Raw genomic sequence first — 15955 nt, forward strand, 5'->3', positions numbered from 1 at the left:
GAATTTTCTCTCCAAATTACTTTCCTCAGGCTTACTTTTGTTCTCCAGTTAATAATTCATCTCCAATCTGAACATTATATTATCTGAGAGTAGAGGTCTAGCCATCACTTTGAAGAATACAAAGCCTTCTGTCTGAAACTCCCAGACGTGTGTGTGACAGCGGTCAGTGGTATTACTATGATGACAGCAACTTGATGTATTCTATAGAGGAGCAGATAGTGTCACACACACACACACACACACACACACACACACACACACACACACACACACACACACACACACACACACACACACACACACACACACACACACACACACACACACACACACACACACACACACTTTATCGTTTAGCAGACTACGCTTTATCCAAAGCAAGTACCCCCTTACAAGTAAGGCCGAGAAACCTAATAAACGAAGAGGCATGAGTAGCAATGGAAACAGTTGTATTAGTGGAAAACCAGTTGGACTAGACTCAGCCTGTTCTCCAAAATAAAATACAGAATCTGACATCTTTCAATATGACCCCAAATTACTTATTTGAGCGGTCGCTGGAACAGCGCCCCCTATGGACTGGTCGAAGAAACAGAAATATGTCAGTATCAATATCAGCCAAAACGAATTGGATGATATTCGTTTGCACTTTAAGATTAGTTTTGATAACAATTCTTGCAAGAAATGTGCATTTTATTTTCATAATCTTTCTTCAGTGAATGAATAGTTTAGTTGTGTAGTATTCATGTAACAATTCACACTACAGTTGATCTGAAAGGAGAGACATGTTACGTAGTTATGTACCGGATGAGTAATCATAAAGATGTCCAGGTTGATGTCAAATAAAATCGGTTGAATCGCCTCTGAGATTTACTGATTTACTGAAAATACCAACATTTATCACAGGTTTGTTATTTAATGCACCAACCCTGAAAACACGCAGCTTGCATGTTGTTTGATTCAATGTATTGGCATTGTACATTGTACATTGTACATTGCATTGTGATCTGAGCTGTTAAGTTATGTTGATGTTATTTTTTGTAACTGATGATGCACTTTCCAAGAAAACATAGATTCACTTGTGAGCAAGGGATGATATTTATTCTTCTTCTTTGGAACAGACTGTGCTGAAGTGTTTTTTTGGAGCACAACAGGCTTTAACGTTTGCTTTGTTTCCGCCAAAATATCTATTCCAAAGGTTAATTTTGTAAATACATTTTGTGTACAAGATTATCATTACAAAAATCGTAGCCATAGCAGAGAATGTCTAATAGTAAGACGGGCTCTGGTCATAGTCACTTCAAAATCAAGTCATAGACAGACAGGAAGTGAAGCAAAGAATCCATACATGTGGGCACGGATTGACTTGGGAGGGAGATAGAGATGTATGGTATTTTTTTATATGAATCAGGGCATTAAGGCCTATTGGAGGGCTATTCAATTATCTCTTTGGAGGCCCGAGCCCTACAGGAATGGCTGTAATTAGTAAGTGAGCTAGGGGACACTTGTGGGTGAGCTAGAGACCAATCAAATACTCAGATGAAACACAATTGAATTAAAAGGCATTGCAATCGTTTATTTAAATTCCGTAATAAGAGATAGGGACTTGGAGAATAGACCTATCTACCGGGGGAACCCTTGGGGTCATGCACAGCAGAGCTACCCTAACCCTAACCCCAAAAACGGTGGGTTCGTGGGATGAGACATCGTGAGATGGAGCATTTGCTACGGCTTTGCAAATCACTTTATGTAGGCCTGGAGCCCTCCATAATGGATAATTGTGCATGTCCTTAAGGCCCTTCGTTGTATTAAAGAGACCCCAGGTCTCTAGCTCACTCCCAAGTGTCTTTGAACCCTAGTAATTACATCACTTCCTGTAGGGCAAGGGCCTTAATGCCAGCTCACATATTAAGTACTTTCTAAGCCTCACAACAATGTCTAAAGTTCAACCCTACAACAATGGTGCTGCTCAGTAAAGGGCCTAACTCAGACACACACAGCACACCTAGGCACACACCCACACATTCTCTCACATACACTCACACATTCCCAGCCTGGCCATGGATTTCTAATAACCTTCATAAAAATAGCCTTTAATTATAATAACCCTAATAATTATCTCTCTCCAGACAAAGGCAGCCTACTTGTTGTTCTATCGTCAACAAGATCCCGCCTTTCCCCCGTCACTAGCCATGCCCCGTCTGCACGCCATAACGCCGTCGATGATCACTTCCTGTTCCAACGCGGGCGTGGAGCAGGGTGACGCCTGTGCAGCCATGGCAAAACCGTGGCAACGGGTGATTCAACCGGGGGAGAGAACATATATAGATAGAAACTGTCAGACACAGACAATCTGATGGTTATCTGGACATTACGAAGGAATGCACTGTGCATATCTTATAGTAGCAGTAGTATAGTATTGATGGTCCAGGTATTTATTAAGGACGAATGAATACCACACTCATAAGGAACACAAAGTCAATAGTTGAACAGGAAAGTGGACGAAAATTCATGAATTAGAGCAACTAAATTAACGTAGTTGCTCTTCGAGGCCCATGAGAATTCTTTCAATGTTAAAATAGGGCATAAGTATTACATAACTGGAGTAGAAAAGTAAAACATACATAAATGTGGCATGCATGAGGCCTACCTGAAGGTCAAAATACAAGTCTGGGATTAACACAATTTAAACAAACTATATATATATAAAAAAAAAGTATATCTTGATTCAAATTCAAATAATTATCATGAATTCTTCGGGCCTTTTGCTCAAAGAGGCCTCCAGGTAAGCTACGGACATTGGGGGATTGAAGGCAGTACCTATGAGCTGAGAGACAAGCGCCCCAGCCACTACACCATCCTGTCCTATAAATATATCATATATCATATCATCATCATTAAAGAATGTCTTTCCAACCTCCGGCTGTGTGTTTTGGGTATACTATTACGATTTTTGGACATTTTAATTCCATCGGAAATGTTATAAATCATTTGAGTGGTCCGTCGTCCGGCTGACTAGATGAACCCTCCAGGTGAGGTGGGTGCTGGTTAAACTGAAGGTGTTTGATTTTGTTAAGGTCCAGGGAGTAAGGTCCCTGGGGGTGTGGGAGCTGGCAAGGCATCATGGGACATAACACCAGGTTATTCTAGGTTCATCGGATTGCCCCAACTGTAGCTAGCTGCCATATATTTTACATTTTTCCTTCTTCCTTCTTCCTGGGTCTTCAGATCTACACCACCAGCAGTAGGCTGTACCTTAATATCTCTTCTTTTAGCTTTCCAGAGATCAAACCTTACTTTCTTACATGGGAATATCCTTCACATCTTATTTCCTCGGTCTAATGGGCATGTTTGTGTGATATGGTTTATGATACCATATATTTTTCCCTGACCCTTTTCTTTCATATAAACTGTAATCCTTCAACCATATATATATGTATATATATGTATATATACATATATACACATATATATACATATATATATATATATATATATATATATATATATATATATATATATATATATATATATATATATATATATATATATATATATATATATATATACATACATACATACATACATATATATATATATATATGTGCAAAAATATGTATTTTTGAAAGTCATTTGAACAATTTCTGCCATAATTGCAGTGTGAAGATTCCAGAGCCCAAAAGTTTTCCAAATATATTCGAATTTCAACATTTACATCAAATGTATTTGATCCTATTTTATTTATTATAACAACATATTTGATCCTATTTAGTTTATTTTAATAATGATAGTATTTTGTTTTACCATAGAGTGTAAAAAGACTGCTGGTGAAAAGAGCAAATTTACCTGTAGGCGTCTGTGGCGTCACGTACGTCAGACTTTCCCTAGACGCTGATTGGTTGAGCAGCTCATCCCTAGTTCCCTGCTGTAGCGATATCTACTGTTGATGTGTCACCTCCTCGACTAGCCGGAGAGATCAATATTCAGTTCATTTCAGATCCCCATCCAACAACAATGGCTCTGGCGCATTCGGTGGGTGAATAATAATAACGCGGTATATCTGCTAGCATGCTACATGATCCACCAGACTGTTGCTAACGATAGCAGCCAATAGAGCTAGCTAATGCTACGGCTAGCCATATCCTCTGTTGCCCTGTACTGTTTGTTAAGCGACTTGCTTTAACGTGTATGGTGTTGTACGTATTGCTGCTATTCATGTCCTTAGTAGTGTATCAGTCAGCCTTTCTAAGTTATGTTCAGCAGTGGTTGATTACATGTCAAAGGACAAGCTAAAGCAAACAAGTGTTGCTAGTCCTGTCAAGCCAGTGCAGCTGGATTAACCGAGCTCACCTAAAAAGCTTGAAGTGTAAATCATTACGTTTATCTTTCGTTCCTGACAGCTGTCTTATCGTCATGTAATGGGGTCCCCCCAGCACTGACCATTTCAAAACGCCTCTGTGAAGAAACAACCATGCACTTTGTGGGTTAGTTTAGCCGGTGGCTTGATTTGTACCCTGATGTTAGTGCCGTGTGTGGTCGTGTGTTGATTGTCATTATAATGACAGCACAGGTACTGTGGGTCTTTTTATTGACCGATCTACGGTTTATCTCCCCCCACATATCAACACGCACACGCAGACACACACTTACACACCCACCACACACACCCACAATTCCTGAAATAGCTTAGATTCAAAGGGATTGTGGACTTCGCCACACCTGTGTAATCGTTATCTGAGAAGAAGATAATTTACTAGAAAACTACGTTGTGGTCTGTCGATTTTTTGGGGTGTATGCTACAGATCTAGCTGTATCGTTGCTTGGTTTGTCATTGTTTACTTTTGGACCTGAGAATAGCTAATCTTAACCTATCAAGGTTTAACATGGGGCCACAGCCACTGAGTGCTCTCTAACAATAACTCGCTTATAGGGGTTTGTTAGGTAAGGGTTACACGTCTTTTGCTGATAGTATTATACTTGACAACTAGTAACGCTCCCATCCATCCGTCTCTTCATCTGCCAGGCGTGGAGGTGAGCCGGACCATGGACGAGCCGGGTGCTGACGGCGTCATGGACGTACCAAAGGAAGCCCCCCCAGCCGACCTGCTCCACAACATCAACAATAACAACCATGGCAATGACAAAGACGGCGGTGTCGGCGACCCCACACCTTCGGATCCTGAGGAGGAAGAGATCTGTCTGGATAGTGGGGACGAGGCAGAGGGAACCAACACGCCTCTCGCCTGTAACGAGAACAAGGCCGAGCCGGACGTTCAAAAGGATGCTCAGTCTACACCCAGCGAGCCTGCCCCTCCAACCCAGCACTTAGGTCAGGCGCCAGCAGGGGACCAGGAGGGGCGACCCGGGGCCGGTTCTAACAGTGGAGACCATCAACCCTCAACCCGCTCTCTTCCAGACCGGGCTGGGGAACCACTGCCCCCCACAACCGGCCCTTCAGGTGACCTGAAAGAAAGCTCCCCCTCAGTTCTCGAGGGAACCACAGAGGAAGACCTATTGACTTTGGAGGAGGTGAGAGACACTCCTCCTCCTATTCCTCCTGCTGCTGAGGCTTCTCAGGAGGGGGACACGGCCCCCTCGAACCCGAGTCCTGAAGGTTTAACGGGGTCCTCCCCGGCCTTCGGAGCCACAACGAGCGAGACCGGGGCGCTCCCCTCCTCCGCCCAGCGTCCCCCGGAACCGTCGCCGCCGCCGACCCTCGCGGCCAACGGCGGTGTCCCGAACGGCCCCTCCACCCCGCCCTCCGTCCCGGCGGGCTCCTCCGTCGCCCCCAGCCCGCAAACCGACTCCCCCGACCGGGCCGCCGTCCGCTCCCACGCCCTGTCCAGCCCCTACGACACGGACTGCAGCCGCAAGCTCCTCGCGGAGATCCAGCGCTCGGTGTCGCAGGAGTCCCTGCTGGACGAGCTGGAGTCGGAGATCCTGGCCTGCCGCCTGCCCGGGACCACCGGCGGCGGGGGGGGGCCCGGAGGAAAGGGGAACCGGCCGGTGAACGGGGCTCCCAAGGAGCAGCAGAGGGAGGAGGAGGAGTGCATGGTGGCCTTTGAGAAGTGTGTGCAGCACAAGTACACGCAGCAGGAGCACGCCATCAAGAGGTAGGCCAGCGCGCTGAACCCCGTCCGCCTACGAAATGGCTTTCTGTTCCATCTGCACTGATGCTGGATAATGGTGTGGTGTATGGCTGGGCCATATGGACCAAAACTCGTATCTCGATATTTATTGTTTGAATGGCGATATACAATATATTCTAAAGATATTTTGAATAAAACGGGTAAAGTTTGTAGTTTTAACTACACGCCACAAGTATTCACCATCAACCATTTATTTAGGTTTAGTTTTTTTTTTTTTATGTAATGGATAATGTATAGAATGCCAGTCATTATCGGGAAAATAAGCCCCGACAGGGCGAACAGGACACTGATGCGCAGCGGAGGTGTCTTGCGATAATGATCGGCGACGTTCTATACATTATCCCGCTTATTACACGACTACTTGCCTGAGCGAAAAAATAACTTCATGGTGTGTCTCTTTACAAATTATTTGGAAGCAGCATTCGTAGTGTTCATCAGCAGAGAAATAGTCCGCCAAAGACGTTGACGTCGCTTGGCAACCGAAGACGCTGGGGCTGACAAGTTACCGGACTACTTGCAGAGTGCTACCAAAGACGTCATTAGAGACCAAAAATCCTTTGTTTTTCTTGACAGCGGTCAATTATGCTTAGCAACAGTGAATTATCAAATATAAATTCACCGCCGAAAGTTGTGAAGGGCCCATGCAAGTGAACAGAGCGTTCCACGGCATTGACAGGGAGACGTTCCCTCCAGGGCCCATGCTCTCAGGGGCAACACCCTTCAATTTGCCGGCAGTGGGTCTGCTTATAGTTCGGAATATGGTCGGAATGAAGCGGCCACCGATTCTTGACAGGCTGGGTACTTTATTCCTACACACTTACCAGACCCGTTCATTACTTCACTAAACTGACACGCACACTACCGCTCGCTCTCCTCGCTCGTCCACTCACTCGCTGACGACACACACACACACACACACACACACACACACACACACACACACACACACACACACACACACACACACACACACACACACACACACACACACACACACACACACATTGTCTCAACTACATATCTCTTTAAATATACCAAAAATATACCGCTATAAATTTGACTACCGGTATATCGCCCAGCCCTAGTGTGGTGCATATGTATGGTGTGATGCACACGGTATAGCAGGGTAGAGTAGGCTCGGTCACGAACAAATCAGTTCGAATGAACAAATCTTTAAGACGAACGAACCGAACTGGTTCCTCTCTCTCGTTCGTCTCGTTCGTCTCGTTCGTTCTCAGACTCGACTCCTCCCAGACCCACTAGTCGCTGACTTGCTTACAGTTCGTTCACTCACGTGTGAGTGGTGAGGAGGGGCCGACTGAAAGACGTCACGACTCACGAGAGCCAGCCAATCGTATGCTGTTCTAGGACTGAGTCTAGGACGCTCTCGTTGAATTTTAGCCAATGAGAGACAGAAATCAACCGGTTTCTTAGGGAACAAACAAATGGGCTTAGTGAGAGAGCTATCTATTATTCACATTGGCCATCTGTTGCATGGACATATTTAAAGGATACATTGCACATATTTATAATTCGAAATTCGTCCCAGCCTTTATACCACATTTTTCACATCCTACCAGCTCTCGTTGTGAAGGCTAGTCACTGCGCCATTCGTTTCAATGGGAATCGCGACGGTATACTTTCAACATAAAGTGTACATATTTATCATTTGAAATTCTTCCCAGCCTTTATACCACAGATAATATAGGGTCTATAGCATATAACAGCGTTTTCTGATTACAGTTTATTGCATTTTCACAATTAACCAGTTCTCGTTTTGAAGGCAGTGTTAATCTTGGCAGCTAGATTTAGTCTTGGGCTGCACAGGGTTCTGTTTATGAGAGCCTAAAACACCCGGGACCCCCACCATCATTGCTAAATCAAGTCTATTATCTTGCTGATGTTAAACATCCAATAATCGACTACACCCTCCCCATCCCGCTGTGTTTGGTTAAAGTTGTGATGTTGATGTTTGAGAATGAGAATGAGGGTCTGAGAACTGTGCATTCAATGATTCAATTCACCGCTACCGGAAACTCGACTGAACGAACGAACGAACGAGGGGCTGAGTCTGACTGACTTAGAGAACCGTACATGATTCGATTCATCGCTACCGGAAGCTCGACTGAACGAACGATTCGCGAACGACTCCTCTTGGCGAACTGAATGATGCGAACTGAACGACGGAAACGAACTGTGTGCAAATGTGTTTGCACACAGTTTATATAATGGAGTATTCTGTATACGGAGCAGGGCTCAGTGTGATGTGGACAGCGGTCAAGATAAACAAAATAAGTGCTTGCCGATGTTTGTAGACCATAACTTGAAAAAAGGGATTTCATAGTAACCTTTACGAAATGGAGAAACATTTACTTTAAATGTTAACTTTGTATTCAACAAACATAGTTCGAAAAAATAAATAAAAGCTTATCTTAAAATGGCCCGCTGTGAGGTTTTTCCTTCACATTTCAAAGACCGGAACGTTCCAATATTCTCAAAATAAATATATAAAAGTGCACATTAACAAATGATGAATTGCCATTATGGCTGATTTTCTCTAATGGTAAATGGACTGCATTTATATAGCGCTTTTCTAACCAGTGGCCACTCAAAGAGCTTTACAAGAGGTGTAAGCCACGCAAAAGAGACAGCCAGCTCGTCAGGAGCAATTAGGGTTGGGTGTCTTGCTCAGGGACACCTCAACACCCGAGGAGCTAGGAGTAGCCAGGGATCGAACTAGCAACCTTTCGGTTACCAGCCAACCCGCTCTACCTCTAGGCCACACCAAGCTGTCACACATGAATCATCAATGACGTGCAGCAGCCAGTAGCGGTTCGAGAACAACTGGTGATGGAGGCCAGGGGGGGTGAACCTATAAGCGAATCTGTTGGTTCTGGTCCATCTGCCGCTCTCTGTCAGCAAGGGAGAGCGCTTCAGAGGTCCTCCAGCCCTTTGGTTAATGTTTCATCTAATCACGTTGAGTGCACACACATCATCACCAGAGCCCCCCAAAAGTAGCCATGTAACTGCTGGATACGTCACACATGACGCCTTGGCAGAGTGTGTGAGACGAAGAGACACGTCCATAACCTGAGTCCATCATCCCGCTTCAAACCGGCTTTGCATTCCCCGCTGCATTGCAGATGATTGAAATGCACGCCACCGGCGTCTTTTGTCCAGATACGCTGCCAGAACGAAATGCACGTCACTCGATGGAGAGAAACTGTTCCACTTGTTGTGGCTTTGTGTTCATCTAATGTGTCGAGCTCATAGGGTCTTCTGCTACTCTGCTGTACGTTGTTGAATCCTCCAATGAGCCGATTACAGTAAGATCGTTCCCCCAGCCTTGGCGGTGTGGCCATCCGGGTGAGGCACTGGTGAGGCTCAATCAGCCGCAGCAGGACCAGGCTCCAGTCCCAGCCTTACTGCCGTGTTCACTCGTTTAATGAACCCCTATTTTACCAACAGCTGTGATTCGGATCCGTTGGTCCGTCTGTCAGTCGAACATCCAATCCCTCTATCCGGACACTCCCACTGTATTGTATGTGTCTTGTAATGGTTAATCAACCCTGCAGCTGGTGGTAATATAGGGGTCCTCCATTTCTTTATTTTTTTGAAGTGACAATTGCATTCTAGATAGGCGCTTTGCATTCCCTTGGTGTCCTTAATTGATTAACCTGAATTAAGTACTTAAGCATCACATGGTTGATGTGTCTGAGTTCCTGAGCAGTGTGATATGCATGTATCCATAAGAAGTAGTATTCATCTTCAATTGTGTGTGTGCGTTTGTGTTCCTCTGTCTAGGCTGCAGGATGAGAACAAGAAGCACCAGGATCTGATCCTGGGTATCTGCTCGGAGAAGGACACCATGCGGGGGGAGCTGAAGAAGAGAGGCGAGATGGAGAGACTCCATGTGGCCACCATCAGCAAGGTCAGCGTCATGGAAACCAACACACACACACACACACACACACACACACACACACACACACACACACACACACACACACACACACACACACACACACACACACACACACACACACACACACACACACACACTCACACTCTGGCCGGCCACTGCAGAACCGTGCTATAGCGTCCGTACCTAATCGTTACCATGGCTTCTATACCTAATCGTTACCATGGCTTCTATACCTAATTACCATGGCTTTTCTTCTGTGTGACACATGGCTCATCGTGGATATCAACCTGTTTTATTAACAGTTAATTTTCCCTATTTGGTTCTCAATACTAGGTGTTCTGTGTTTGTTACTCCAACACCAGAGCTCCAAACACTTTTTCACCTGCATTTCACTGGTTTAGCTCCAGCCCTTCCAAACAACAGTCAGTGTTCTAACCATTTGGGAAATTCCGAAACGTGAGACAGACATATCCTTATCCCCAAGGTGGAAAGTGGGAGGGTCCCCCCATGCACACAATCACAAAACATGTGCTATACCTCCCATTCTAAGAGCGAGTGATAGAGATGAGGTATAAACATTATGACAAAACATTTGCTGTTAAACCAGTAAGAGGCTTAATAAAAAAAACATATAATTTAGCATGTTGGAAATTTTAACAGCCAAAGGCACAAAATACTTTTTCCTAAAATGAGGCATTTTCAGACAGCAACTGGTCAGGTTAAAGGGGTGGATGTCCTGTCTTAGAATGGTCTTGACCTTCCTTCTGCTGTTGACCTCCACGACGTCCCAGGGCGTGAGGAGGCAAGCCGATACGAGAGCGCGCCTCTTTAATCAGCTTTCCGATCCGGTTTCTGTCCCGAACATTTTTGTATTTTTGTTGTTCGATTGTTTATGGTTTGATAGATGAGTCCTGGTTTACTGGAGTATATTGCCTGCCTCCCTTGTTTATGATTGGGAAAACGATGCCGTTATCATATAAATAGCCGTGTTTTTTAATCAAGAGGAGAGGAAAATATACACCATGGCTGAATTTGTCTGTGGCTCCTCACTGTAATAGGCAGGAGGGTAAATGTTAAATGCCACATTGCAGCCCTGGACGGAAGGAAATTGCTTTTCCTAATTAAGTTGAGGTGTGGTTTCCCCCCCCCCCCCCCCCCCTTACCCGTTCCGCTGGTTGTGAAGGCTGGGTCAAATATTCAGGTTACCGTGGGATTGGAGTAAACCGAACCGCCACCACACTGCCTGGATCGCAGACGGGCGGCGATCATGTACGGCAGTCCCTGCCCCATCTGTTTGTTTTTGATGTTTTTCTTTCTGAATTTCCTGAAACCCTTCGCTCGTACGTTTCAGATCGAAGGGCTGCCATGCTCAAACGCCGTGTGTGTGTGTGTGTGTGTGTGTGTGTGTGTGTGTGTGTGTGTGTGTGTGTGTGTGTGTGTGTGTGTGTGTGTGTGTGTGTGTGTGTGTGTGTGTGTGTGTGTGTGTGTGTGTGAGATAAGGGGCCTGTCAGTTTGATTATGTGTTGTTTTCAAGACATGCCGTGATCGGTTGTGCAAGAGGGCTTCCTTTCTGTCGTTTTGTGTTCTGGATAAATCAATGGGCACAGTCTTGCTGTCTTCTTAGAGTGAGCCCTTGACAGCGTTGTGTCCCACTCCCTCGTGATTATTCAGGCCGTTTGTCCGAAGGGTCAGGATAAACTAACCGTTTAGGTTATTCGACTCCCAGCCAAAGGTCCCGGGTTCAGATTTCAATGTCCACAGCTTAGCATGTAGGCATTTTGGTGCAAGATGCCCCCCCCTTACCCTACTCCTTAATGACTGAAAGACTCAAATAGAATGTAATACACTTTAGATGGCAGTGTCTGGTTGATGGATCAATAGTTAATAGTTCCCCACCACGACATGTAAACAAGGTCTACAGCCAGAGGCGTTTCGCCTTCGATTAGTCAAAGGATTAATTTTCCGGCGGCTTTTTTCTAAAACATTCCTTGTGATACAGGCTTGAAAGAAATGTCAACCTTCTGTTTCCAGTCGTGTCAGTTTTAACAAAAGCCTTCAAATGTTTTGACGTACTAGCCGTTGCTAGCGGTAAATCGAGGTGTGGATTAACCTGAATGACCAGATGAATTGTATTTTTAGACCGAGCCCACATACCTTGTTAGATACTCAGTGGGATAATTGTTTATTGATCCTACAAAATATGTGTTTGAGGATCTTAATAACAACTTGAATTTATAATATTGAAATGTACTAGAATTATAGTGCTGCTCACTCCTAGACAAGAGTACCAAACAAAAGCGTAGGTTTGAATTTGATTAACAAGCAAAAGCAAACTATAATATTAATATCACAAATGTCGCTGCTGTTGCATGACTCACCGCAACAAAGACCCACATTGTCGTATTACATTGATTGCTGGACAAAAGGCTCTAAAAGTCCAAAAATAATCATACCCTATCACAGAATCATGTACAGACTACACACCTACCCAGGCCTGATAGAGTCCAGGCGTGGTGCCTGAATTTAGGCTGGAACTCGGCCATGTATGTTGTCAAGAAAAGCGAAAATACCCACTGGGCGTGCCTTTTAAAATGCCTAGTCAACACGACGTCAACCTTCCTGACCTTTTGTATGTTTGCACTGAGGATGGTCTGAATGGGACTGAAAACATTTTGCACGCACTTTGGGTAGCACTTTACACTTTGATGCAATAAAAACCTATTGTTGCATCGGCTACATGGTGTGCGAGTTCCACTCCTTTTATTGATGTCAAGAAAGGCAATTCTCTATGGTGTCTTTGAATGTATTTGATAATTTCAGGCACAGATAATTCCCCTTCCTATCAGCCCTGCCTACCGAATACCTTGTCAGCAAAACGTTTAAGCTTATTAATACATCAAATTCCACTTATAAACTCAGTCTGGTAAAGACTCCATATTGTTTAATAATTAATTACATTAATTGGTCACTGGCATTGCCATGGGAGTGAACGTTAATTTGTCACCTGCGAGGCCAGGTAGCCATGGGGGAAATACTCTAGACATGAAATCGATTTGAAATTATGTGAGATTGCATTAGATTTCATGGAACATCATTTTCTGATGCTAAATGCACCCCTTGATTCCCCTTGATTACCCTTAATAACATAATAAGAAATACATTTCAGATGTCCTTTGACCATCACTTTAAGATTTAGCCGTGTATGATGCTATTGGCATTTGTTTTCTGATGGACTATATAGCGCTTATACTCAAAGCACTTTACATCATGCACACGTTCAAAAAGCGACGGCAGAGTCAACCATGCAACAGCCTGCTCGTCGGGAGCAGTCAGAGTGAGGTGCCTTGTTCAGGGACACCTCGACACTCGGCTAGGAGAAGCCGGGGATCGAACTAGCAACCTTGCGGTCACCAGCCAACCCGAGCTATACTGCCGACCCCTACATCGGTGCCCTGTCCATCATGTGTCCACCATTGTCTCTCTTCAGCTGGAGGACCGGGTGGGCGAGCTGCTGAAGGAGCTGAGGGAGTCGCGGGACAAGATGGTGCACCAGGACCAGAGCACCAAGGCCTCGGTGCACCAGCTGCAGCGGGACATGGCCCAGCGCCTGGAGCAGGTACAGGAGCCCGGCGGTCGGTTCACACTGGGTCTACACAGGGACACCCCACGCCAGGCTTCAGAGGGACGGGGCTCAGTGCTGTCGCAGTACAGTGGTTCCCAGCCTTGTGCTCCAGGCCAGCTTCTCTGTTCTCTTTGTGCCCCCGTAGAGCACACTGTGACCCGGTCAGCCAGCCCACAAAGTGAACCAGGGTTCAAACAAAATGTATTTTTGTTTTGAACATTTTTGGTGAATGCTTCCCCCACACATCGATCTATCAACATCTGACACACTAAGAGAAAAGTATTAGTTCAATCATGTGTAAAATCATGATACTTAATTCTATGTTTTTTGAGGATTATATCAAATTGTATTTCGTTCTATCGATCTATCGATCTATCGATAAGTCGGTAATCTCTGGCAACCCCTACTTCGTATCCGCTGAAATGGGATCCTGACCCCAAGGTTGGGAAACACTGCCACATTAAATAAATACAGCCTACAGTGTGTTTGAGCCCAGAACCTTTAGTGGGGATTCAATCCCCCATGCCTTTATCCTATCCCCCCACTCAAATGTATGCCTTTTCAGAACTGATCTGGCCCCTTTAGCCACTACTGGTTCCATCTCTCCGAGGAAGAACAGCAAGGCTTACCGCTTGCTAAGCTCACCAAGCTAGCTTAGCCCAACAGTGCTAGCAACATTGTTCAGCGACCAGGGGGGCCATGAGTACAAGTTCTCCATTCATAACCTGGATGTAACCGTGCTGGAAGCAGCCCTCCCTGACAGCTCCGTCACACCCAACAGAGTTCAATTTCACCGTCCGCTGAGCAAAGTGGGAAATTGTGCGCAAGCCATCCTTCTCTAGAAATATGCTCTTCCCCTGATCCCTGCCTCCTGCCTTCTCCTGCCGCATTTCTCCTCCATAGATTGGAGATTATGGATATTTTGGAAAATGCAGAATTTTGTATTTTGGCCAGACCCTCGCCCCTTTGTAGATGTATCTGTGAAAGAGAAGGGATCAGTCTAAATGGTTGTAATGGTTCTAACCCTAACCCTATTTGTCTAGTTGTCTAGTACAAAATAAGGAACTCTATATAATCAATAATGATCGTTGGTGAGAAACGACTCCAATAAAGGTTAGGGAATATGTTTTCCATCCATTGTCGTGTTCAGTTCGTAACGGACAACCGGTAAAAGCGTTTTTCTTCTGGTCAGCTGAACAAGAAGTGTGACGAGGCCCGCCAGGAGAAGGAGACCATGGTGATGAAGTACGTGAGGGGGGAGAAGGAGGCGCTGGACCTGCGCAGGGACAAGGAGTCGCTGGAGAAGAAGCTGAGGGAGGCCACCAAGGAGGTGGACCGCCAGGCCCTGAGGGGGAACCAGCTGGCCCAGGAGAAAGGCCGGCTGCAGCAGCTCCACGATGCTAAGGTAATGCTACACGGTCAGCTAGGATGCTAAGGTAATGCTAAACAGTCACCTAGGATGCTAAGGTCATGCTAAACAGTCACCTAGGATGCTAAGGTAATGCTAAACTGTCACCTCGGATGCTAAAGTAATGCTAAACAGTTACCTAGGATGCTAAGGTAATGCTAGACAGTCACCTAGCATTACCTTAGCATCCTAGAAAGCCCCGATGCTAGGGTAAAGGTGAACAGTAAATATATGATAATAATGTAATGCTACAGCAGCTCCGTGATGATAGGGTAAAGATGACAGACAATTCATGATAAAAACATAATGCTACAGCAGCTCCGTGATGATAGGGTAAAGATGACAGACAATTCATAATAAAAACATAATGCTACAGCAGCTCCCTGATGATAGGGTAAAGATAACAGACAATTCATGATGCAAACATAATGCCACAGCAGCTCCATGATGCTAGGGTAATGGTAAATCGTGCATTTATGATGGTAATGTTGTGATACCACAGATAACAGTTGATCACTTCATGATGCTAATGCTCCAAATTGACCCGTACGGTAATACAATGTAGCTTACTGAATGACAAGCACAATCAGTGCGTGCACTTGAACGGTTCAGGACGAAAAACACAATACCGTAAAAAACAACGCCAGATTATGTATGTAGAAACAAAGTGAGGAAGAGAATGACTTATTGAAATAATTTCTGACAAAATATGCTCTTAAGACATTCATGGAGGGAACAGACAGGGAAGAGAGGATTAAATGCCATAGTTTTGCATAAATATATACTATCAAAACCGTGACCAGAAATCGTGAAACAAACTGATCCGCGACACACCTGAACAGTAACACCCCTGC

General features: G+C 45.0%; 1 protein-coding gene across 2 annotated transcripts in view; it reads left to right on the top strand.

The window, feature by feature from the left end:
• Positions 1–3881: 3881 nt before the first annotated feature.
• Positions 3882–15955, top strand: part of ccdc186 (coiled-coil domain-containing protein 186) — a 41174-nt gene continuing 29100 nt past the window's right edge. For both annotated transcript variants that reach the window (XM_030339943.1, XM_030339944.1), the window contains exons 1-5: positions 3882–4029; positions 5021–6110; positions 9951–10077; positions 13559–13687; positions 14886–15098. In XM_030339943.1, coding sequence (XP_030195803.1) covers positions 5041–6110; positions 9951–10077; positions 13559–13687; positions 14886–15098 — 1539 coding nt within the window. In that variant the 5' untranslated portion in view covers positions 3882–4029; positions 5021–5040. The remainder of the gene's footprint in view (positions 4030–5020; positions 6111–9950; positions 10078–13558; positions 13688–14885; positions 15099–15955) is intronic.

This window comes from Gadus morhua, chromosome 18, assembly GCF_902167405.1.
Source record: "Gadus morhua chromosome 18, gadMor3.0, whole genome shotgun sequence".
NCBI lineage: Eukaryota > Metazoa > Chordata > Actinopteri > Gadiformes > Gadidae > Gadus > Gadus morhua.